This window comes from Astyanax mexicanus, chromosome 5 (assembly GCF_023375975.1).
Source record: "Astyanax mexicanus isolate ESR-SI-001 chromosome 5, AstMex3_surface, whole genome shotgun sequence".
NCBI lineage: Eukaryota > Metazoa > Chordata > Actinopteri > Characiformes > Acestrorhamphidae > Astyanax > Astyanax mexicanus.
The window spans coordinates 33,870,441-33,897,571 of record NC_064412.1 but is presented as its reverse complement, the minus strand read 5'-3'; the positions used below and the strand labels follow the sequence as shown (position 1 = coordinate 33,897,571).

At 39.5% G+C, this 27,131-nt stretch overlaps 1 protein-coding gene across 2 annotated transcripts in view; it reads left to right on the top strand.

The window, feature by feature from the left end:
* LOC103040376 (methyl-CpG-binding domain protein 5) overlaps window positions 1–22,146 on the top strand; it is a 58,245-nt gene extending 36,099 nt beyond the window's left edge. For both annotated transcript variants that reach the window (XM_022686554.2, XM_007257545.4), the window contains exons 6-10: window positions 9,890–10,089; window positions 12,035–13,183; window positions 15,803–15,876; window positions 16,288–16,363; window positions 17,007–22,146. In XM_022686554.2, the coding sequence (XP_022542275.2) occupies window positions 9,890–10,089; window positions 12,035–13,183; window positions 15,803–15,876; window positions 16,288–16,363; window positions 17,007–17,084 (1,577 nt within the window). In that variant the 3' untranslated portion in view covers window positions 17,085–22,146. The remainder of the gene's footprint in view (window positions 1–9,889; window positions 10,090–12,034; window positions 13,184–15,802; window positions 15,877–16,287; window positions 16,364–17,006) is intronic.
* The last annotated feature ends 4,985 nt before the right edge of the window (window positions 22,147–27,131 follow it).

Below are 27,131 nucleotides of genomic sequence, written 5' to 3'. Positions count from 1 at the left end.
GACTAACATTTTCTCTGTGCTTTGCTTACGCCCACTGGTTCTTGGCCTGTGCTAGCGAGATTGTGACCTCTGGTGTTTCAACAATGCAACTACATGACATTTCATTCAACAGAACATGGAATCTTATGTTCCCTCAATGCAAATCATCAAATATATCCATCACAATTCATCATGTGACCATGCTTTGTTACACCCCTATTAGCTACACAAAGTGCTTGGGACCGAACCTCAATGGGGGAGCGTTAAGGGTTGCTCACTCGTTTCACATTAATTCGTTTGCTCGTTCTGTCATTGTAGTGCACAGACACAACAGATTACATGTTTAATCTAAATATCAGCACATTCCATATGTGAAGGTCAACAATAAGCAGAGAAAATGGAGGCCATTGCAGAAATAATCGTTGAGTAATAAACTCAGATAAAAAAAAAAAATAAATAAATAAATAACAGGTTAGTCAAAAAACTCAATCATTAGATTCAGCCATTTTTATTATCTACCACTCTTCCATCCTTGCTCTAGCATGTAGATGTGAAGATCAGAAGTTTATCTGTTGCTGCACAGTTTGTTGGTCGTCCTCTATTCCTTTATTGTTGCCCACAGGATGCTACCCACAAGGACACAGCAAACAAGATGCTGCCGGTGGACTATTCTGTCCAGCAGTGAGACTGGGGTGTTTGCAGGCAGCAGTGCTGCTGGAATTTGAGTTATAGAAGTAGAGTGTTCATGTATGATAAGTAGAGCTGGAAAAAAAATGTATGTCTGTGAAAAGGTGGTCATAATGTTATGCTTGATTTGTGCTTAATTGTGTCTGTGTGTGTGTACACCATATTTTTTTGCATTATGAGACGCTAGTATAGAACAGGGGTGTTGCCATGTTTTTTTGCTTTTAAAGTCAAACAAGGGCTGGATGTTAATCTAGTAACCTTAGATGTCCAGATTTCCTGTAAGGCTGGGTGCAGCTGAATTAGCGGCTAACCGCTAGTGCTAGCAGGATGGAAACGCTGCCCGACAGCACTACACTGTTCCGGTAAGGCATGGTGATATTAGCTAGTGGTTCGTCCCACATAGCATGTGATAACACGGAAAACGGTTAGTGGCTAATGCTAATACTGCTCCAGCAGTGCTAGCTAGGGTTAGCAGCAAGCTACAGGTCGATAAAACTCCCTTCTGAATGGCGAAAGAGTTAGCTAAAGCTAGTACTGCTCCAGCTGTGTGTGTGTGTGTGTGTGTGTGTGTGCATATACATACACATATACACACACATATATTATGAACAATCTAAACGGCACTGATGATTTAAAATCTCAGTATGCTACTGGCTTGAGATCTTTTTTTATCCTTTTTTAAAAATTGAGAACACATGCACACAGACTCAACAATGCGTGTACGCATGTCCATTCTCGACAATCCTGCATAGCTTTGCTCCACACGCCCCCACCCCAATCCCCCAGTCCTGTTAAATCATGTTTGTGTGCGTGTGTGTGTGGTGGGAATAAGGGGGGTGCACTGCTGTCTGAATCAAACCACGGACAGCACCACCAATCATCCCGCCACCGTTCCCATGGCAACCTCCCCGGCAACCACCAGCATCAGTAGATCATACATGCTGTCCGCACTGGGCGAGCCCTTGCTGACGGCCGTCACGCCGGAGACGAGCGTAACCCAGCGGGCCACCTGACCCTGCTGCAGCTGCACTCATTCTCATGCGCTCCATCCTTCACTCCATCCCACTACTGTACTGTACTGCTGCTGTACAGATACACATCGCGGCATGACACTACATTGCTGAACTACATGCAGTAGCGGTTTAGATTACCAGTGCTCTCACGCTGTAGCACTGTTGGGAGAACTGTAAATTCAAGTGCTGAACCACTGTGAACCACTACCTGCTATAGCACATGTACTGCTATATGTTAACTACTAGGATGCACCAAATATATGGCAGCCAAAAATAGCTACAAAAACAAAAAAGTGAATTGTTTTAGTCATTAAAATACATCAGTGCTACATATTAAAGCTCTATTGTGTTCGATGCTGGGAGTGTGGGTGAGAGCTCACAGGTAGCCAGCAGGTACGGGCAATAAACAACAAGTTCAGGTTAATAAAAAAATAAATTAAACAAAATAAAGCGATCAACATCATTTATTATGCTTGTTATTGATTTACTTTGTATATTTTCATAAACTGACTATTTTCCTGCTCAGAATAGTAATGTCTGCAACTGGTGGATTTTTTTGTTCTTTTTTTGGCTTATGAATGCTAAAGCTGGATAGCTAATGCTAAAGCTACGTCCAGAGAGCTAAAGCGATTAGCCCTCGTGCTGTCTTCCCGTTACCTCTCCACAGGATTTAACTTATTTATTTTCTCTAAAAATTGACCGTGATAAATAATCCAGTGTGCTTTTTAATCCAGTATGTCTTATTATCTCATCATTCTATTCTTATTATATTATCATTCTATCAGGTTTTAAGGAGCAGTTAAGCCACTTCGCTGAAATACAGTGTTATAAAGGAGCTTCAGTGAAGTTTCTCCAGCACTGAGGCTGGAGCAGTGTTCGTATTGGCCGCTAGACACAGCGCTAGCTCTCTTGCCGTTCAGAGGCAAGTATATTGGACTATAGCCTGCATGTTTACCGTGTTAAAACAAGCTGCAGGGGATGAACTGCTAGCTAATATCACCCTGGCTTACCGAAACACTCAGAGTTCCTCAGTATATTGCTGTCGGGCGGCTAGCGCTGCTGCTAACCACACTGTTGAGAATATTGTGAATCTAAGCTTACTGTAAATAAACGGAAGCACTTTACTTGCCCAAGAACAGTTTTCAGGAAAGAAATCTGTGTAGATCAACATCCAGCTCTTGTTTGACTTCGAAAGAAAATTACAGTTTTGTTTACTTAGGAATTATTACTATTATTAGAGGGGAAATGACGACACCCTTGTTCCTTACTATTGTCGCTTACGATGCGCCTTATAATCTGATGCACCTTATAGTAAAATATGGTAGTGTTGGAACGTCTGCACCCTGTTTCGAAAATCTTAGGTATACATGAGCATCTGAGCTTTCCGTCCATCCCAGAAACTAGGCACTGAATTCTGTTGTCAAGCATAGAGGCAGCTACCGCCAAAGGATAGGAATACAGGGCTGCAGTGCAGATGCTTCTCCAGTCGTGGTGTGAACTTTAGCTCTCCTGGTTTAGTTTTAACCTAAGCTCTACAGCTTTTGCTCTCCATAGTTTGGTATTATCAACTTATTGTATGTTAAATGAACATGACACGTCAATACATTTTACCCAGCTTAATATTTATCACGTCTGTGCTTGGACTGTGGTAAAAAATAATTTGAAAGGATTTAAAAACAGGTTTTCTTAGAAAATCCCGTTAATACGATTGAGCTGCCTTTTTTCATTTGTTTTCAAAACTAGGCTATAAATGTATATAAATTTGTGTGCCTATATATATAATTACAGAAATCTCCCCCTAACATTACTCTTATGTGAGGCTAACGTTGTTGGAACGTGGGCTAGGTGGGTTCCAGGTGGGTATGTCCACGTGTTGTCATTACAGACCACCTTAAACCCATATGGATCCCATGTGCAGTGTGCACCCCAGATGGGGCCGATGTTCAACCCCTCCTGGTGCCATCACTGATTCGGGTAGGCGGCCATATGTGGCACCAACAAAGAATCTGTGGCCCAAATTTTTTGGTTCCCAGTTGGGTTATCCATGAAGGCCGCGCACCGGCTTATTACCTGCACAGCTCTGACATCAGAGTTAAATTGAATCATCAATGATCATCAATAGATATCTATCACTCATTGTGGATTCAAATGAAACCCATTTAGACCCCCACCTAATTAGATCACATGAACACAATCTAAAGCGTGAAGAGCTCCCTCTGTTGCTGCACAGGGGTAATTCAAGTTTCATTTGCTGTGCTTTACAGTATTATCGCAGCTCTTTTGATGCGTCTATTGTGGAAAATACTCTTTGTGTATATTATATACTTTACTACATCATGTAGCTCATTACCATACAAAACATACTGGTAAAATGTGCAGTTCCTCTCTCAGTTCCTGTGCCTTCCTTCTGTAGCTGTTCAGACTGCTGTCTCTACTGTTCATGCTCACATGTAGCGCCTGGTGGGCCACTAGACTGCTTTGATGCATCTGTCTCTTTCTCTCTCACACACACACTCTCTCTCACACACACACACAGTGTGAACTGCCGCCTCCTCTCCCACACAGAGCTTTGGTGAGTGGGTGTTGCATACCTGTGTGTACACACACAGGATAGCGCAGGTTTTACTCTAGAAGGGATGAATATGTGGCAGTTGTCGGGCACATATACACACACACACTGACGGAGGATGGTTACCCCCCACCCACCCGCTGAGTGGGTGTGCGGTAGGCACCGGAGTTGATGTTGAGTCATCCACAAGCTGAAAGAAATACTGGAAACGCAGCAGAAGGCCGAGTCCAAGGCCCCCACCCCCTCCTTTCTTTGCTTGTACTATAGTAACTGTTGGATACAGGGAAGGGATGGTTACCAGTTTTAGTAATGTTTGTGTGTGTGTGTTTGTGTGTGTGTGTGTGTGTGTGTGTTTAATTTATTAGAGATTCACCGATATCACTTTTCCTTTCAATAACGATACTGACGCTGATTTGCTATTTAATAGGTAAATCCTGATATTGATATTAATTTTTTTTATACATTTAATTTTCGTAAAGGCAGTGTTTTTTATACTCAACTGAGAAACAATAAGCTTTAAAAACTGTTGACTGTTTCAGACTTATGAAAAAAAAATTGACACAATGCAGAAACAAGCTAGTAGGCAAGCACAAAATAGTCCCACATAACAGAAAAGCAGAATTGAATAGTAACAAAGTAGAAATGCTTCACTGTTGCACTTAAGTACTAAAATACTGCATCTGTACTCTTTACTTGTTTCTCCTTCTATTTCCACTTTTACGTTCCTCCGTATTTTTTTTTTTATATTTTGACTATTGAGCATTGTTACTTGTTACAATTATAAAGACAATACAAATCATTCCAAACCCATATTATCACTGCCCGTTCGACAGGTGCTCTGCACTGTCATTGGGTTTGATGACGCTCCTATTCATTGAGTGAATCAAGTGATAAAGCTGACCTTAGAAGAAGACCAATCTGTGCAATGTTTTCTATCTAAATTAGCAGGTCTTGTCGCTGGGTGGTGGTGGTGAGTAATTAAGTTAAGTAAAGCTAAACTAAGAAAACAAAACTGTAATCAACTGTAAAACAACTTTCACATTTGAAAACTGTTTATTTGGGTGAGTAAATCGCTTCTGTGTATTTACAGTAAGCTTAGATTTCCAGATTTCCACTAAGGCTGGGTGCAGCAGCATTAGCGGCTAACAGTAAATGCCGCCTGACTGTCCTACAGTGAGGAACCCTGATTGTTACATGCATGTTTCTCTTTGAAAAATGTTTATTTAGGTGAGTAAAGCACTTTCGTTAATTTACAGTAAGTTTAGATTCCTGAATTTCTCCAGCACTAAGGATGGAGCATCAGCTTTAAAGGCTAACCGCTAGTGGTTAATGGCTAATTCTGAGGAACACTGAGAAACCCTGAGTGTTCTGGTAAGCCAGGACGATATTAGCTAGCAGTTTGTCCCACGTAGCTTGTTTCAACATGATAAATACGCAGACTCTGAACTGTGAAAGAATTAGTGTGGTTAGCAGGTAATGCTAATGCTGCTCCAGCAGTTCTAGCCAGGGTTAGAAATAATTATATTAGTAATTCTCACCTCTGAACAGGGAAATAAAGTTTAGTGGCTAATGCTAGTCCACTGTATAACGCTGCACTTCAGCAGAGTAAATTTACTGCTCTTTAAAACCTGACTAGTAAAGTTCATATGTAAGACGAATTGAACTGAATTAACATAAATGATTTTAAGTGCGTCTTATAGTGCGACAAATACGGTAACTATGGTGCTATTTGAATTTATTACGAGGTGCAGATCTTCAGGTCAACCCACAGCATCTCAATATAGGGTTAAGGTCAGGGAGAGATACAAATTTCTTTTGACCATCTTTTTTTTTGTGTATGAGTAGTATTAAAAAATCTTACATTTTCCCCTGCAGATAGCATGATATCGATACTCTTGCCTTCTTCTGTAAAATGTTTTAAAACACCTTTTACATTCAGTGTTCCCTTGATGACTGCAGGATGTCTAGACCCAGGATGTCTTGCTTCAGCAAAGCAGTACAAAACCGTGATGCTCCCTCCACTGTGCTTCACAGTTGGGATGAGGTTTTGTGTCTGGTTTTGTCTTACAAACAAAGCTTTCTGTGATATGCTGGAATAATCTGTACATAGAACGTTTTCAAAGTAATATTGGTTAAATGTCCAGGTGGTCACGTGTGAAAGTTTCTGACACTGTGAGGGTAAACATCTTAAAGGCTGCGGTGTTTTTATTTTTTTATTTTTTTATTATTTCTTTTCGCCTCCACTCTTGAGCATATAAAAGCCTTCAGCTAAAAGCAATCAGATCTGATTCACTGCCCACTCGCCACGAGTCAGTCAGGCATCGTATCAAAATTAATGAGATTTTTAATTTTAGAGTCGTTCGTTAGAGCCTTTCATTTAGCTAATGTCAGGGTGAGAAATGATATTTGCTCAAGTCTACCCCACAATACTTGCCTTTCCCTCCGTGGCGTCCTGCTCTTTGAGACGTCAAAGCCTATTAAGACGGCTGCCATAATGCTGACTCAGCTTTCTTTGTTATCAAGGGGATGGAGGGGAAATGTGCTGAGTCATGTGTACAATATTTCCAAATAGCTGTCTTTCTGCTTTACCACTTGGTATTGTACAGCAATTGCATATCTGGGGGTCATGTGGGATTTAAGTACTGTTGGGAATAGATCTAGATATAAAAAGAAATCTACTTTTGTTCATTAATCTTAATATTTTCTTGTATTTTCTTATTGCTTTATTTTTTAGATAAAAAAAATACAACAGAATTCCGATATCAATATTAACAGTATACAAGGCACACCATGTGGTACAAATTTTAGCACACTGGCACGGTCACCCTGCTGAAGTCTGTAGTGTTCTGCTGTTTTTTTAAGTAACAGATGCTGTAAATAATGTGTCTCTTACAACACTAGGCCATGTGTTCATAGTCTGATGTTTATTTGCATCTGGGCTACTCTTCATTTTAAATATAAATATTAACAGACTTTAGATATTAGACCATATTTGGAATAAAAGTTTCTTTTTTATATTCTATGGGCTTACAAGCTTCAAAAGTGCTTTACTCACGCAAATAAACTTTTTTTTAGAAGAGATAATTGTGTAGATTAATCCAGGACTAGTCGAGTAGTTGCAAATACTTTGTTGTCTCGAGATCAGTGTGAATCATGCATTTAAAGTGGGGTTCCGGGCTTCCCGCATCCCGGGTCTGCAGTGTGCAGTATTTGCAGAGGTTTTCTGCTGTTGCCTGAAGAGCGTTTATTTTTTAGAAATTATTTTAAAGAAGATCCTAAAATTTCAGTCATCTTGGTGTTCATGAGCGCCAAGAGTACAGGGTTAGCTGCAATGCTAGCTAGAAGCTTGTCTTGCTAACAGTCACAGCAGCCAGCCTTGACTGTTTTTGGGTGGTTTAGCCATGAGGCTAACAGCCAGTGTTGGAGATGATGCTAACAGTTAGCAGGCTTGGAGTGTGTTAACCATGATGCTATTTTTTTTCCGAGCTGGATGAATAGCTGCTTGCTGATAACAGGTGGATGTCATAGTGATGGCTAGATATTGTACCTTATGCTGTTTCCTATGATATGCAGCTTAAAATAATACATTTCTTTGATTTGACCTCCTGGAATATAATCAAGAGGAAGATGGATGATCACAAGCCATCAAACCAAGCTGAACTGCTTGAAGTTTTGCACCAGGAGTGGCATAAAGTTATCAAAAAGCAGTGTGTAAGACTGGTGGAGGAGAACATGCCAAGATGCATGAAAACTGTGATTAAAAACCAGGGTTATGAATATGAACTTGTTTTCTTTGCATTATTTAAGGTCTGAAAGCTCTGCATCTTTTTTTGTTATTTCAGCCAGTTCATATTTTTATTTGGAATTTGGGAGAAATGTTGTCTGTTGTTTATAGAATAAAATACCAATGTTTATTTTACTCAAACATATAGAGAAACTGATTCAGAAACTAATGTGGTTTCTGTTTCAATACAGGTATTGAAATGGCTTTGAGCGAAACAAATATTGAAAATGTGCTTATATATGAGATCACTATTTATTGGAATAAATACTGATATTGAATTATTGTCCAGGCCTGCATAGGCTTTCTGCTGGCTTCTGTTCAATATTAGCAGCTATTTTAGCTATTAGCTGTATTAGCTTTTAGCTATGTTGTGGGTAAAGTTCAACAGCATTGACCTGTATGGAGCAGAGTTGGTTATTACTCCAATATACAGTGAGATACATTTACCTACCAAGCTGTCTGGCAGCCCTTTATCCTCTTATTTAGAGAAAGAGAGGGGGATAAGCTTCAGCCAGTCTGCCTCAGAGAGGAAGACCGAGGCAGAGAAAGGAAGACGCATGCTGAGAGAAAACCAGAGAGAGCACAGCAGAGTCTGTGCCATCTGGAGAGCAGCAAGCCAATGACACCAGACGTGGCCATAAGCACTGAGAGTGCCCTCTATTGGTCACCTGCATTTGAAGGGAAGAATGCTTACAAACATACTGTTTACACATAATGCATTTAAAACCCAGTTAAAGTGGCAGTCTGTATTTTTTTGTTTCTAAACTAAAAGCAGAAGCATTTTTAAGTGGAGAAGGGATAAAAGATTGTGTTTAATGGTACCAGTATGCTGGAATGATCTCTGCTAAGCCTGTCGGGTCGCTTTTCGTGGGAGTTCTTCTGGGCACTTTACACGTGTTTACGTACTTACCCCAGATGTACAGCCTCTAAAAGAGGATCTGGCTCAGTTTTACTGAACGCGAGCGGCTGGTGGAGCAATGGAGACTTCAGAAGGGGAACCTCAGAGCTCAGTGGCTCATTCCCTCATAGTAAAAACAAAGAAACGAAGGAGTGTTTTTTTTTTCTCTCTCTCTCCCTCTCGGACTAAAAACAACCTGGAATCAGATTCATCCACTCTGAAAGAAGACCTCATCACACCCACCCAGTTTAAAATGATTCTTCCGCATGCTTGGTGCAATTACCCATTCTCGCCAGAGAGGACCCTAAATCCCCCAAATCCCACAACTTACGGGCATCAGCTTTAATGTCAATGGGCTAGATGCACCTCTACCAGCATGATGCACACTAAGTAGCCGGTAGCATGTTTGTGTTACTGGGCCATAGTGATCCCATGGCATTCCGTCGATTTCCAGTGATGGACTGTGAAATTGTGCAGCAGCAGATGGGCTTTGTGTCCAGTTTTATACACAAAAGGTTGTTGTGGTGGAGGCTAGCTATCCTGTCATTTCAGATACAGACTGGCATGTTGATAATCTGCCAAAACTGAACCTGAGTAAACTGATTTTTGGGTTTACATTGGCTGTAAGCCGTAATCATCAACAATAAAAGAAATAAACGCTTAAAATAGATCACTCTGTGTGTAATACATCTATATAATATGAGTTTCACATTTTGAACTGAATAATTAAAATAAAGTAACTTTTCAATGATTTTCTATTTTTTTCTGGGGATAAAACATGAGACCTTCAAACAGTAAAGTCAGCAGCTTATCTCAGAGGTGCCCAGTCTGTTTCCTGGATATCTACTACCCTGAATAGTTTGATTATGTTCTTTCATCTTTTGATAGATACTGCTGTATTTAGTTATTGTAGTTATTGTAACTCTTCCACTCAAAATTGTTTCCTCTGTTCCTTACAGATGCATCATCACTGAACTGCAGTATGGGGAATTCTATGATTGGCAATGCAGGACAAATGTACCAGCATCATCAGCTGCACCCAGCACTACAGGGTGGACACCTGTACCAGGGCCAGGGGCACCCCTATTCAGAAGCACCTTTTCCTGAGAATAACACCCCTAACTCCAATAGCATGGCCTGCCTGTACCAGGACTACCAGGTGAGCTCCTTACCCAGGAAGAGAAAGGGTTGAACCTGACTAAGGCTGCATTCACACAGCAAATAAAAGTGGTTCAAATCTGAATCTTTTTTTTTTTGTATATGACACATATTGGTTATTCTTGACAGTTTAAATGCATGGATTGTGACCATTTCTATTTAAGTTTAGATTAACCCTGCATTTCCACAGGTAGACGTAAACGTTGCTCATGTTTCTCCTAGTTTGTCTGTTGTGGGTGTGATGAATTTAGCTTAGCATGCTGGCAAATTTATCAAGCTACCTATTGAACTACCCATTACATTCTTCTTCACTTTTTCTACACCTTTTCTTAAAAAGATTCCTATCTATGTGCAAAAATGTGATTTGTCTGGCTACATATAAATCTTCAGGCCATTTGTATTTAGATTAAGATTGTGTTCTCCCTGTGTAATAATGAATTTGCAAGTTACAAAACTGCAGTTTGCTGCCAAATTTTGTTCTGCCATAGAAAATTATGCTTGTGGCTCTGTCACCTGTAGGGCTGTAACTAACGATTATTTTAATAGTCGATTAGTCAGCAATTATTTCTGCCATGTCCTCCATCTCTAAAAACCATATAAACATAAATTGCATAACACATCATATCAAATGCTAGTTCTACTTAATTTGTTTTTAAATGTCTTAAATCCTTTGGTTTATTTTCACTTATTGTGTTGTACAGTTATTAAATTTAATATGCAAGCTAGCTTACTGATTTAACAGCAGAATAAACAAAGCAGATCCAATAACATTGTTTATGGATTTGAGGGGGGGCACTATTATCAAGTACTTTTTATTTCTTACTTTTAGAATTTACTATAACTACAGGTGTTATATAACCCTAATTTTACACTAAACTGCACTATAAAGCGCATTTAAATTCCTTTAATTTTCCCAAAAATCATCAATGCGACATTTGTGTGTATTTTGCCAGTCAGATTGTAAGAAGCAGTAAAGCCACTTTGCTGAAGTGCAGCGTTATCAAGAAGTTTTTGTTAAGTTCTATAGCACCGAGGCTGGAGTAGCATTAGCATTAGCCGCTAACTGCTATTTCCCTGTCCAGAGGTGAGTACTATCGGCCTGTAGCCTTCTTCTAACCCCGACTAGCACTGCTGGGGCAGCATTAGCATTAGCCCCTATCCGTGCTAGCTCTTTCAGCGTTCAGAGGGTAGTATTTTGGACTGTAGCCTGCTCCTAACCCTGACTGACCCTGCTGGAGCAGCATAAGCATTAGCCGCTAACCATGCTAGCTCTTTCTTCGTTCACAGGTAAGTATTTGTGACTGCAGTCTGCGTGTTAAAACAGTCTGTGTGGGACAAACTACTAGCTGATGGTGCACTGGCTTATCGAAGCACTCAGGGTTCCTCAGTGTAGCACTAGTGGTTAGCGGCTAATGCTCCAGCTTTAGTGCTGGAGAAATTCTTATTGTAAATATACGGAAGTGCTTTACTCACCCAAATAAACAGTTTTTAATCAGAAATCTGTGTAGATTTACATCCAGTGCTCATAAAAAAAAAGAAAAAAAAATCTTACAGTTTTGTTTACATAGCTTAGCTTTACTTAACTTAGTTAGCTAAACCCCCTACCTCCACTCCCCAGTGGTGAGACCTGCTGAATTTGAACTTTAATATTGTGTCTCGCCTTATAATCCAGTGCGCCTTGTGTATGAAAATAGACCAGAAAATAGACATTCATTGATAGTGTGCCTTATAATCTGGTGCACCTTTATAGTGTTAAAAATAAGGTAATTTGTTTGAAATATTAGTTTGTCAAATACAGGAATCACAAGCTTGTGGTAAAGTCAACCTTACTTTGTCTCTGAACACTTGTTAAGACTTTTTAAAACTGCTCAATTTCCTAATACCTGCAGATACCTTAAAATTATTTGAAAGAGGACAAAAGTAACCATTTCTTTTTCTGATTTCAGGGTTGCATGCCTGACAACACCCCAGTTTCCCGTACCCAGATGAGCTCTCAGCCTGGCATGACATCACTTCCTACTGAGACGAGAATGTTCCAGGATGGTCAGCAGGAGCTCCAAAGTCAAAATGAGGTTACCATGCCTGGATCTGCCGGGGGTCAGGGGTCGGAGCAGTTACCCGGGGGCGGCAGCCCAGAGGCAGTGGACGCAATCTATCGGGCTGTGGTGGATGCAGCAAGCAAAGGCATGCAGGTGACCATCACCACAACGGTGAGCAGCAGCACACAGGCCAGCCCTGTCCCTGCACTGAGCGCCATGACCGCCTTTACCGCCTCTATAGGTGAGCCTCACGGCTTGCCGCATGCTGTAAATGCCGTCATCCACGGCCCCAGGGCGACTGAGGGTCCGGAGGCATTGACCAGGCCCCCACCGCCCCCGTCACGAGCCGGCCGAAGCCGCAGGAGTTCCGAACAGGGCAAGAGCACACCTGACAGCACGGAAGCGCACGAGTACTTCCGCTCACCCCGCCAGCAGTGGGAGGAGCCGAGTCACGCCCAGTGGCGGGGGGAGGAGTTTCTGGAATGTTCCACACAGGTGCGCAGCAGCCCATGTATTGATGGGAGCGACAGAGCCGGCACCATGGTCACAACCCCGCAGTCCCGTGACCCAGTAGAGCATCAGGGCGATGATGGCGGGAACTTCCGCTACAACCATTGTAACCGCACTCCCGTCAACTTCAAGGAGAGACTGGAGCAGACAGTGGAGCGCTGCGCCCACATCAATGGTGGCCTGCCCCCGTCCAGTCGTGGTGGAGGTGGGGGCGGCGGTGGCTATGGTGAGCCCCTGACAGGGGATGACCAGTCGCCAGGCTCCTCTACTAGCTTAGAGGGGCCGCTGCTGAAGGACTACGCTCACTTCAATGGGCACTTTAACGGGCACTGCGCGCCCAGCCCCTCCGACACCAAGAGCCTGAGCAGTGAGGAGGAGCTTCGGCACCCGGACTCGCCCTCTGCTGACCTGATGCACTACCGGTCCAGAGGTTTCAATGTGGGGGAGCTCGTTTGGCCAATCAAAGGCTTTCCTTCATGGCCCAACAAACTGGTGGGGGAAGAGCACAGGCACAATCCCAGCATGCAGCTGTCTGACCAGGCCAAGGTAAGATGGATAGAATAGTTCATCTAGAATTTCCAGTGTGGCAAAGTATCTAATCTTCAAACCAAATAAACAAATGAAAGAGAAGAGCCCCTTTTTCCAGGAATTATTATTATTTTTTTTTTGAGCACCCGGTTTTTATGAAAGGTTTAATCACATATAGCAGTACAGAGAATTTTTGATCAAAATGTTTTTGAACCATAAATATGAGGATCTGTCAAATGGAAATGCAACTCATTGGTTCTGTGGATCAGACCAACAACCTTCAGGTACCGGGTCTTCTTCTCCAACCTTGAGGAGATAGCTACCCAGTTTTTACAGTACAGAGACATGTAAAGTGTATACCCCAGTTAAGTTGTTTTTGTGTTTATAGCTTTATAGAACGTGTAAGAATTACCTATTTTTTTATATTTTAAGCAACATTACTTCCAGTTGGCTCGAGTATACTGTGATTGACAGTTTAAATTAATTGATTGTGACTTAATTTCTATTTAAATTTAGATTAACCCTGCATTTCCACAGGTAGACGAAAAGTTGCTCATGCTGCCCCTAGTTTGTCTGTTGTGGGTGTGATCGATTTAGCTTAGCATGCAGACTAATTTGTCAAGGTACCTATTGAACTGACCATTACTTTCTTCTGTGGTCACTCTGATCTGAGGATCGTTTTAAAGCAGGGCATATCGCTTGCCATCAGCAGCTGGAGTCCGAGAGGGCACAATTGGCCTTGATCTCTCTGGATGGGTAGATGACACTCTTTTCCCACATCATTCCTAGTGTGCTTTTTTGTGAGCACAGACTACCCAGTGATGCTGCATCAGCTACAGTTGTGCATGTTAGAAAGGCGGTGACTGACTTTACATGTTTTAGAGAAGGCGTGTGCTAGTCTTTACCCTCCTAGTGTTGTGGGCATTATAAGTGGAGGAGCAAGTTCATATGAACAGGGATTGGGTAATTGGTCCTCCAGATTGTACAATTGAAAGTACATTTATAAGAAAATGAAATGCTATTTAGATGTTCCAATAAAAACTTTAGATGCTGAATTGTTTTGTGAAGATGCATGAAAGATTTCCTTCCAGTGCTTTTTTTATTCAAGTCATATTTGTGAATTACCATACTGCAGTTACATCAGAACACTTCAGTGGTCTGCCACTAAATTAAATCAAATATTAAATACTTGGGTACAAAAAACACATTCTAAACAAATGATGCATTATGTATTTATTTGTGAACACCACCTGTTCAAGTAAAATAATAGTGTGTAGGTAGCTACACATTATTTGTAACCTCAACTCGCTACTGGTTATTACTGTTTATAGAGTTTGTAGGTCAGATGTGCACTGAGATTCGGAGCTGAATATTAAGGGGATCAAAGTGTAGACGTGACATTATTCTTTACAAATCATCATTATTTAGTCTTTAAGATACATGTAAAAGACACCCTTCTGCACAACCCCAACACCAAGCATCAACCACCACTATATACCGTATTTTTCCCCCTATAAGGCGCACTGGATTACAAACGTCTATTTGCGCCGGACTATAGGTCAAATGAGCTCTGGATGTTAATCTGTTTTATTTGGGTGAGTAAAGCGCTTCCATTTATCTACAGTAAGCTTAGATTTACCGATTTTCATTAATGCTAGCCGGTCAGCGCTACACTTAGGAACTGAGTGTTCCGGTAACCAAGGGATGATATTAGCTAGTAGTTTGTCCCATATAGCTTGTTTTAACATGGTAAACGTGAAGGCTACAGTCCGATAAACTCTCCTCTGAACGACGAAAGTGCTAACTAGTGCGGTTGGCAGGTAAAGCTATCGCTGCTCCAGCAGTGCTAGCCGGGGTTAGCAGCAGGCAACAGTCCGACATACTTGCATCTGAACAGCGAAAGAGCTAATTAGCGCTTAGCAGGTAAAGCTAATGGTACTCCAGCAGTGCTAGCCGGGATTGATAGCAGGCTGCAGGCCGATGATACTCACCTCTTAACGGCAAAAGAGCTTTTGGGAATATTAAAGGATTTTAAGTGCGCCCTATAGGCTGAAAAATATGGTACATATGGTGAAATTAAGTCCACATGGAGTTTTAGTCTCAGAGCAGCACAGCTAGTATAAATAAGATAAACTACATGCAAAGGCAAATTTTGGGTAAAAGGAGCATGAGCAGTGCATTTTATGTGTACTCTGTGTTCAGAACTACACCGAAAAGTTATCAAAGAGCAAGTTTAAATTAGTGTAAATGTAGTGTACCGGTAAGTGTCTGCTGAGCACATATACGGACCAATCAGGATGTAAATCTAACTTAGTTTAACACACTTCTTGGTTTATTGAGCACCAGAAGAGGCCAATCATGATGCTCTGTATGTCACACCAAGTTCATCACTCACCCACTATGTGTGTGTGGCCCGATAAATACAATGTTCTGATTTGCAGGATATTGTAGATGACTGCGGGAGGCGTGCTGTGTCTGAGAGGATTGCATGCTGTGTATGAGTGTAACTTGAAAATATGTAGCTCATGTTCCTTTATATCTTTAGATGGAACAATGAGCATAGTAATTTTAAAATAATTGGATCAAGAATGAGAAGGCTGCTATAATGTAACCCAAAAATTAAAATTTGTCACTCAGGTGGAGCCTGAGAAGCTGAAAACACTAACGCAGGACCTGGAGGCGCTGGACAGGGCTGCCAAAAGGAACAGAAAGTAAGCCTCGCTGCTGCTGTGTCTGTGTATCTGTGTATCTCTGTGTATGTGGACTGATTTCTTTTTATTAAGACCAAATCCACTGTAAGCAAAACCCTTGAAGTTAACTTGAATGGCTTGCTGTTAGCTCAGGCCAAACCTGCAGTGAGGCTGTTTTTTGGCAGGTGTTCCAGGCTCTAAATATTGCTGCTAGTTTGCTGAAGAAAGATTTCTGTAGGCTGTAGGTTTGAAGTAGGGCCCATCTGCTGGCAGGGAGTGGAACTGCAGCAGCTCAGTGGTCTGCAGTTTCGTTTCCAGCACCCTGCATGAAATCTGTCTTGTTTCTGCAGGTTTGTCTCTGCTTGAAGTGCCTGTTTGTTTGTTTCTTTTTGCCACTTGGAATGTTAAGTTTGTGTATCTCTTCTTTCACAGAGCTGGGAAGTTAAATAATCATTTAGAAGCTGCTATCCAGGAAGCCATGAGTGAGCTGGACAAGATGTCAGGCACTGTGAGTAATGCAAATGCAAAATCATGTGTGAGATTTCAGATTTTTTAAGGGTGCATCTGAATCATTTTACAAATAAATGAACTACAGCTAAGATAAAACACTGATACTGCTATTTAAAAGACTACATACAGTAAATATTGTTGCTGTCTTGCATAATACCGCTTATTCATGTCCGAAACCGACACAAATCCTGCAATCTTGAGTATCATCGGGTGATACGATTACCAAACAGATGCTTTTTTTATTGTCTTGTAAACTATGCTGCTGTTGTATCTGTTTGAATGCACTTTGCTTAAAAAACTAGATGTATTATATTTTGCAATCCAAGTTCAAAACACTGTAATTGCCTGCCCCAACCCTGGTTGCCAGGCTGATGACACTGGGCCTACAGAAACAAGTCCAAGACCACTTCAATAAATTTTACAGTGGCAATATGTAATTACTTTTGTAGTGAGACAATTCTTCATCCCTCGGCAGGAAACCCACAGTGTCTGAACTCATCAGATTTTTTAAGATGTTAGCTTGATACAAATTCCCATCAATACCTATTCTTTTCATTTTATTTATCAGGCCTCATGTTCAGGCATGAAAAAAAAAGTTGTTGCCTTGCTCATGACCTCATGTTTGTGTTGACATTTTTCAGGTACATCCAATGTCCTCAAGAGAGCGAGAACGGCAGGTCAAGCTGCCCAAACCCAAGAGGAGGAAGATCTCCAGATAACAGAGAGAGAAAACCACGACCAGAGCAGTATCCAGCCTCAGAGCTTTTCCAAACACGCACGCACTCTTTCTCCCTCTCTATCTTTTACCTCTCTCTGTCTCTCTATCTCTTGTGCTTGCTCTCGCTCTCCGTTCAACTTGTTTCGACCTGGTGCTACATTCTAGCAGACGGCTGGTCAAGGCCCCGCCCTCACAAAGTAACTGACTGACAGGTGCTGGATAAGCCAATCAGAAATGGTGGCGATTTGACTACAACTCACTGAAGAACTATTTTTTTCTAGAATACAAAGAAAAATATCAAAAAAAGAAGAAAAAAAAGTACTGCATTTAAGAGAATAGACAGTCCAAATATTTCTGATACATTTTCAATGTGTATATAGACAATACAGAAATTTCATGGTGAAATCTTGAGAAGAAAATGTAAATATTGTACGATAATGCCATGTACAAGCAGACTCAATGCATACTTTATCTTCAGTTGTACAAAAAAGAAAAACAAATCAAAGCCGAAAAAACGTCTACCAATGTGATGGTTTCTATTCAGCTCTTGGTCTGCAAGGCCACGCGTGAATAGGATGAATAAGAAGAAGAGTCAGTCGGATGCTTTTATGTGCTTCTGTTGGAGTGTGTGTGCGTGAGTTTCTTTTGTTTTGTTCTTTTTTTTGTGTGTGTGTGAGTGTGCGTGTGTGTGTGTGCACGCACATGTAGAAGAGTGGACTTCACCAGCTGACCGGGGGCAATGCTACACTGCAGGTTTGACTTTCCTAGTACTGTTCCTAGTCTTCCACCATTGAACACTACCTGACCACCATTTCCCACATTGGCCATACTCCATTACTCAGTGTTGGTGGATGACACCTTTTGTTTTTGTTCGTTTGTTTTTGATTTGCAGTCAAATAACCCTGCTGAATCAGTTGAATGATCTATGCTCCGCCCAGAAACACTTTCTTTCATGGCTACTGTTGCTAGGCTGGACAAGCTTTACTGAACGTTAAAAAAAATTCTCAATCAACCAGTGACAACTTACAACTGTCTGTTATCAGTAAATATGTCAGTTATTTCAAATTATAGTATTTATTTCATGGTCTTGTTGAAAGCTTACACTGTTATAATAAAGCAGATGTACATTTTTCTACTATTACAGGGCCCATATCATGGACAATTCAATAAAAAAAAGGACAGAAAATTCATAGTTTTATGTAATATGTAAACACTCCCTGATGTGTACAGTTCATATATGGAAAATAGCAGCAAAAACAGCTACTTTTGAATTTATAATTTTTGTGATGTCGCAGAAAAGCCAACATATTTTACATATGGACATTTGTTTTAACCCAGAGAAGTTTCTGTCTACATTTATATAAATACTGTAGTATGTAAACACTCCACAAACTATAAACATGAACTATAGTTCATATATAAAAACATATATAACATTTTTGAATTTGGCTATTTTTGTGATCTCACAAAAAAATATTTTAAATAATTAAAATCATTGTGAATTGACTTAAAAAAATACGTTTAATTTGTTTGTAAAGCTGCCTTTTTTCAGAGATTTGGGAGCAACAGTGAGAGGAGCACAGATTTTTCCCATTAATTTATAACTCAAACTCAAGTTATAGGACCCGCCTTCAAATCCAATGTGTGAACCATAAATGTCTGTTAACGCTTCATTTGACTACGCCACGTTTTAACCCCGAACAGACTGAACCCTGTCATCAAGAGAGCATGAGAGAGAAGTGCAATTTGCAGTTATGGGCCTTATATTTTTGTTATAAATTATTTATGTACAGTATTCTGTATTTATTTTAGCTGTTCAATTGTACTTGGCAATAATACAACCCTGAGCGAATGCTCTGTAAAGCCTTACATGTGTATGTATAAAGCCTATATGTATCTATATGTATCACTTTTTGCTCAAGAGATACAGCCTTGATATTCAGTATTATTCATTTAAACAGATAACCTATATTTTTGGCCCTGTATTTAATGTCTGTGGTGTTGAGGCAGCACAACAGCGCTTGTTATTGTATAACACTGTTACGTTTTATTCCTGTTGCGGCAGCGAGCGCCAAGGACTAGCGGGCTGATGAAAATGCTGAAATCTCGTACAGACTCAGGGAGACCTGTCAATCCGTTCAGATTTCAGTTCTGCGAGGGGCTATGATTTATGATTTAAGAGATATACAGCGTACCATTTCTTTTTTTTTCTTTTTTTTCTTTTTTATGTCTTAATTTTTTGATGTCTGTAATATCATATGTGACCAGTTGTCAGTTTAAAAGAGATTAATAGCCTGTGAGGTACAGGAGGCCTGTAGGACCTTTGTTTTACCCTCGTATTAGCCTTTTATACTGGTATACTACGTTCAGATGCTAAGCTTTTAAACTGTTTTAAGAAAATAATGTCCTCAAATCACTGTATGTTTGTGTGTGTGTGTGAAAAAGAGAGAGAGAAAAGATGAGAATAAAGTGTCTGCCCCCGACCCTAAAACACTACAAAAAATCTTTCATAAACACTAACAAGGAACATGGTTGTGGCTCTTCTAACAGGCTGAGTTCGCTTGATAAGCCTGGCTCACTAATGATTTAAGATTATTTTGTTAGTTTCCACACTTACCGTCCACCATGACAAGTGTAACATTAGTTGTTCTCCCTCAACCCCAACCGAGCTGGTCCACCCTGACATTAACAGCTACTGCTGTGATAGGGTCTTGGTTTCAATACTTGTTTCAGTTTTAAGACCTTCATTTCCAGCTCCCATAAAAAGCATCACTTAATAAGAACCTCAGTTAGCTGTACAGCTAATAACAAGCTAAATATTAGCTTCCTTAAGAACCCCTGTTAGCTCTACAGCTAATAACAAGCTAAATCTTAGCTCCTATAAGAACCCAAGTTAGCTGTACAGCTAATAACAAGCTAAATCTTAGCTCCTATAAGAACCACAGTTAGCTGTACAGCTAATAACAAGCTAAATCTTAGCTCCTATAAGAACCACAGTTAGCTGTACAGCTAATAACACACTATACTTTAGCTCCTATAAGAACCCCTGTTAGCTCTACAGCTAATAAGAACCCCAGGCAGCTGTACAGCTAATAACAAGCTGTATTTCACCTCCTATAAGAACCTCAGTTAGCTGAACAGCTAATAATGAGCTGTGGTTTAGCTCCCAAAAAAAACCCAGTTAGCTGAACAGCTAATAATGAGCTATATTTTTCCAGCTATAAGAACCTCAGTTAGCTGAACAGCTAATAATGAGCTATATCTTTTCCTTCCATAGAAACTAGTTAAATTTACAGCAGCTAGCTTTAAGCTTTATAAGAAGCTTAGTTAGCTGTACAGCTGCTAGCTAGCTGTTTTAGCTTCCATAAGAACCCCAGTGACCCTTGAGCTGCTAATAGCTATGTTTCAGATAACATAAGACCAAATTAAATGCAGCTGTACAACTAGCTGTGTTTTCTGCTCATTTAAAAACTAGTTAGCTTTACAGTACTAGCTTTATTTCAACTCCCATAAGAAGCCCAGTTAGCTGTACAGCTACTAGTTATATTTTAGCTCCCATAAACTCTAGTTAGCTGTACAGCTATTTATTTGTAAAGTCAGGAGAGCCTCACCATTCCAGAGTTCATAATCCAAGATGGCTACACTGCACATCAACAGTGTATCAGTACTTTTATACAGTTTATTGTACACAGAGTACTGTCCAGCATTTATCTGTGGACTATTTCCTTGGTGTTTCAGTGCTCAGTAACTGTATGGGGAGTGTATCACCTGTTATCACTTACAGTGCTAACCTGGGACATATTATAGCAAGATTTGCTATAAAAAAAACAGTAAAGGATGGTCTAAACAGTAGTGTCCTTTAATGTGATTACCAGCTCCGACTAAATGGTAAGCAGTATTTACCACCCATAAAGTCCCCATTTAGCTGTACAGCTAATAGTTGTTTCATAATAATCCCACAAAAAGCAGAACTTAACAAGAAAACATTTATATATATTGATTTGTCTGTGTATGTATGGGGAAAAATGAAATAACTTGCCCAGTAGCACAGCATCCAGTGGACCAGCTGGGTAGAGTACTGTGCTTGACACCCCATCTACCCCTACTGTGTAGAAGCCATTATTGTTTCGTCTTTCTTCATAGGAAATTCACTACTAAAATGTTGAGTGCAATATAACAGAATATGGATCTGAAAAGCAGCCATGTTGTGTCATCTGAATGTCCTTTTTTTTTAACTTTTTTTTTCATGCAAATGTACGTAAATGGAATGGACAAGTTGGAATCTTCTCAATCTTCTTATCTGTGGCCCTCAAATAGGCTCACTTAGCCTTATTTCAGATACTTTCGCTATTTTGCTCTCGACCCTCATGTCTGTCTGTCCTGCGTGTGTCCCCAGGCCTGGTGAAGTCCACTCTCTACTCTGTAGCCCCCTGTTCCAAGGAACTCCCCAAGCCCCCCATATACATATAAATACACACACACACGCACGCACTCTAACTGGCAATGTTATAAGGTCAAATACATTTATTTTATTTTATTTTTTTGTTTTTTTTGTGTTCAGATGGTCAATGTTGTCCAGAACTTTCTGCTTCTGTATGTTTGCTCATATCTTTACTTTGATTTCCCCCTAGTTTTCTGATTGTGTTTTTCTTTCTGGCCTCGTTGCTTGATCTTTATCTGATTGGTATGACCAACTGTTGCGTCATCATCAATATTGGAGGTTTTAACCCACCCCCAAACATGTAACTTAGTATATATTTTCTCACCAATATATACTTTACAGCCGTTGACTTTGTAAAGTATGTCGTGCACTTGATTTCATCCGTTTCAAATAGCTTTGATGCGGAGGTTAGAATAGATATTAAAGTCCATACTTTCTTCTCGCTTCTTTTTGTTGGTTTGTTTGTTTGTTTGTTTTGATTTGTTTGTTTTTTAGATTTTTATGGGTTGTCCTGAACAGCAGTTTTGTAAATATTGTGAACATTACAGGTCAAACTGTGATGTAACATTGAAATAATGTTGCACCGATGTTTCAATTAAAAACTGATCACTCATACTTGAAATTCTTGGTGTGTTTCTGATTTTCTACGTTCTACAGCAATTCTACAGCTTTTGGCTTCTTCTGAGAAGTTTAGGACAGGGATTAAGCTTAATTCTGGACTAAGTAGCATTTTTAAAGGAGAATTTCCATTGAAAGAAAAATGTAGTCTATCACTAGGCCTAATCCCTGTCTGGGAAACCAACCCTTAGAATTTAGCTAATTTAAGAGTAGTCCAGTGTATTCATGTTTAGTATTTGTATTTAGTTCCCTAGAGTTTATCAGTCACTCTCTGTGTGGAGAGTGCATGTATCATGTGTCATCATTTAGTGCACTTCAGCAGTATTACATACAGTATATTTCCCTCAAAGCTTTACTCAGCTCTTAAGAACACCATTTACACCTGGTCACTTAACATGTGTTGAGTATTAGGATTATATCTAAAACTAAATAAAACCAAGCCACATATCAATGCAAGTGTAAATATGTACTTAAAATGCATGTACAATGGATACAAGTCTGATCTTTACCACATTATAGCAGTGTGAATCTATCAATCACTTGAAGACACATCTGATAACCAAAATTCCTCCCGTTAAACTCTAGATATCAGATACAACTCACATTAATTCTGTGTGAACACAAACTAGTGATTATTATGTCTTCAATTCATTTGTTATGAAGTCTTCTCTGCCGGGGGCTGAGAGTTGATGCTCACTTCACTTACTATCGCTAAAGAGATTGCAGTGTTCTTGTCTCGTCCAGGTGAGTATCCTCCAACATCTAAAAAAATTAAAAAAAAAAGAGAAAATTAAAAAAAAGCACATACAAAGGAAATTAGCTGTGCTAAATTGGCCCTAGGTAGTGTGCGTGTGTGTGAGTGAATTGCATGTATGTAGTGCCCTTTAATGGACTGGCCCATAATCCAGTGGACATTCCTGTCTTGTTCTCAATGATTCTTGGATTTTTAGATCACCACAACCCTGACCAGGACGAAGTGGATAAGAAGATGCATGGAAACATATTTTGGAAAACCTAGTAACCCACAGTCCATTCGAAATATAATACCAACCCCCTTGTCTCTACACCTACTGTCCTTTTTTTGTTTTTAGCTCCACTGATTAAGTAGAAGCACGTTTACGTTCTGGAAATTACAGACTATAGTCCTTCTGTTTATTTTTGCAAGACATTGATGAAGTACTAGAGACCCAGAATTGAGTAATAGTACAAGGGCTTTAAATAAATAAAAAAAAACCCTGAGTAGAAGTTTAAGTGCCACACTTAAGAGGAAATACTAAAGTATTGCAAGTAGTTTATTCTGAAATGTACTACTCAAGTGCTGAAAGTAAAAGTACAGTGTAATGTGTTAAGTAGTTATTACAGAAAGCAGTGGGAAGTTTTTAAAATGAAAGGCAGAACAGGAGCAGGGCAGTCTTCTTAAGATCAGCTTGATCTCTTGATTCGCTCAATGATGAGGAGCTTCATCAAACATGGAGACAATGCCATCTATGGCTAATGGTGATGATAACTTTTTCTAAGCTGAATTAATCGCTAATATTTTAATACAGGAAGGATGGTGCCATAATGCATATAGCAGCTCAGTGCTAGCTGACAGTCAAACTCAGCAGTAAGGACTGGAGAGTGTTAGCTTGGATGCAAACTGTTTTCTGAGATTAATTATTTGCTTGTGTTTGATATCAAAATGATGTTACTATGCTGGTTAGTTAGAGTAAGTTCTATTGTTTGATATAATGTTTGTACATTACTCTGGTCTTCCGTTATGAATATCAGAACACTAGCAACAGGCTACAGTGCCTGTCACCAATAATAATTTATGTACTAGCTAATTTTATTTAGATTTACTTATTCTTTGTATTTATGAGTTCATTACGTGTTTATACTTTAATTTCATTTTTATTCCTCAATTCCATGATTCTGTTCATGGTTTCTGCATCCAGCAAATCATAGATGTCAGGTCTAACCTTGCTTAATATATATATATTTTTAATAAATGTATATATATTTTTAATAAAAAGATTTAAAACTACATCTTATATGTACTCACTGACATAATGATACTTTCTTAAATGCTGAACTGACAGCCATGTTAAAATAAAATGCAAATACCTTCAAACCAGACCAATATAAACAAGTTTAGACCAGTTTTTTATATAGGTGGTGTTCATGCAAGTGAACACTAATGTTTAGTGTGTTTTTACGTGACATTAATTTGATCTCGCAGACTGAAAACAAATAAAATGCAATATAAATGCCCTTTAAATGCCAACGGTTTTTAAAAAAATGTTTCTGCTGCTGGTTTATTGTTTTTTTTTTTGTTGTTGTTGTTTTTTTTTTAATTTAGCTGCAGTGTTTACTACGAATCTCTGGATGCTCTACCATAAATCTTCCCTCATAAACCATGCTGGACCATATCCTGGAGCTGACATCTGACTTCTGAGCCCTGCAGATTTACAAGCCTGACATTTAGTTGGTTGGTTGGTTGGTTGGTTGTGTGAGTGATGCTTTCTCCACAGTCCAATTTCCTGTGTGTGTGTGTGTGTGTGTGTGTACGTACAGTATGTTGAACGTCACTCATCAGTAAAATTGTAGTATACTGGGTCAGGATGAGATGCTGTTGGAGGCTACGGCAGTGCATTCTCATTAAGAAACAGGGTGAGGGATCAACCAATCACAGCCCTTACACTGTCACAGCAGCCTTCTCCCATCCTCCTTTTCTTCTCTGTCTCGCTGTGAGCTTCTTTCTATTTTGTTGCCTATTATGATGCTCCAGTGTTGGGAGCAGAGGTGTCAAATAATGAAGTACACATACTTAAAAAAGAAAAACTTTGTTTCTATGTTGTTATACAAAATTGTTTTACAGACCACCTTTTACTTCTACTCCTTACAGTTTGACACAATTAGCTGTACTTGCTTCTCCTTACATTTTAAAAGTAGCCTCGTTACTCATATTTTATTTCATCTTGTGTTCATTTCTACTCTGTATTGTTAAAGGCAGGATTAGAGATGAATGGTTCTTATTTGCAACACTAGAGGGCACTACAGCACAACTGTTTCCGCTAAATAACTTCATTCACTCAGTATCAGTTTCCCCAGACAGGGATTAAGTTTAGACATAGACCCAATCCCATTTCTCTTCTGTAGCATCCCCTTTGTTTTTAAGTGTAACCCTTTCCCTTGGAACAGAGTGGACAGAGAGGGATAAAATCCACCCTATAAGAATTGGAACAACCAATCATGCACCAATACAGATACAGCTCTGGAGAAAATTAGGAGACACATCAGTTTCTGAATCAGTTTCTTTGATTTAGCTATTTATAGGTATACGTTTGAGTAAAATTAACATTGTTGTTTTATTCTATAAACTTCAGACAACATTTCTCCCAAATTCCAAATATAAATTTTGTCATTTAGAGCATTTATTGTCAGAAAATATGCAGAGCATTCAGACCTCAAATAATGCAAGGAAAATAAGTTCATATTCATAACGTCTTAAGAGTTCAGAAATCAATTTAATGTGGAATAACCCTGTTTTTTAAGCACAGTAGTCATGCATCTTGGCATGTTTTCCTCCACCAGTCTTACACACTGCTTTTGGATAGCTTTATGCCACTCCTGGTGCAAAATATCAAGCAGTTCAGCTTGGTTTGATGGCTTGTGATCATCCATTTTCCTCTTGATTATATTCCAGAGTTTTTTTAATTTGGTAAAATCAAAGAAACTCGTAATTTTTAAGTTGTCTCATTTTTTTTCCAGAGCTGTGTATAGCAGTGGATTGTTATGTTAGGCAATCTATCCGCTGATTAACTAGTTAATTTTAGGGCTTATATCTTATAGCTTCAGAAAGGGCAAATTCTTTTGTGATGGGAGCTGAAATTAGCTTTTTTTTGCTTTCCACCTTAAATGCTGCAGCCTTAGCTATCTGTTTGCACTATTTAAGAAGGACCTAGATTAGCGACCTAGCTAATTTCAACTATAAACACAAACACTATAAGATTAAGGGAAAAAAACAAAAAAGCAATAAAACAAAGAGATAAATAATTGAAATAATAAAATATAAACACAAAGAAATAAAGGACTAAAATAGCACCACAAAAAAGTAAATGATGTAACTAATAAATAACAAGACGTTTAAAAAAGTATACAAAATAAAAGGGCTAAAAGGTAAAACATAAAATTAGAAAAATAAAAAAGTAAAAAAAATAAACTAAAACAGGTACAGTCTGTCTGCATGTGGTTAAATATTAAAAGTTTATAAGCTGAACAAAAAAGCAAAGGAGCGTAACCTTGAGACAGGCTTAAGCTTGGCCTTTTGCTTTGTGTGCTGTCTAGACAAAATGCTACTATAAAATGTTTCTGGTGATTAGTGTGAAACAGTAAGGCTGTGATTTCTGTGTTTTATTATTGTCTTTCACTTAGACCACATTGGGTAATGTTGTTTAATGTTGTCCTGTGATCCTCCGTTTTGCTTCCAAGCTGGAAAGCTAAAAACCGCACTCCAGTTGCAATACGTTTCCCCCTCTGTTCGTGAGAGCAAATGTGGCACTTGATAACATAGCAAGCCTTCACCATTTCATCGTATTGTATATTAAATGAATTAAACAAAACCAAATTGTGCCACCAGCCTGTCTTTGCCATAGTATCTGTGTCTTAAAATCCCACAATGCACTGCATTGTTCGTATCTGCTGACATCATGATCCTATTGTGATCCTCTGTGTAGGAAAGCTGAAATGGGCTTTTAGGTATTCCACCTTACATGCTGCAACCTCTGCTGTCTGTTGCACTATTTAAGGTGGAATGGGAAAATTAGCTAACTAGCTTGCTATTAAGAGAAACTACTAGGGTTTTTTTAATGTTTGTTATGATGGTGATGGAGGTTAGCCAATCAGAGGCGATATGTTTGCATGTATGAATATTCATGAGCAAGAGCCCAAAACCTGTCTTTCTTCAGGGACCAGTAATTCAGTGAATTAAAGCAGGGCTATATAGAA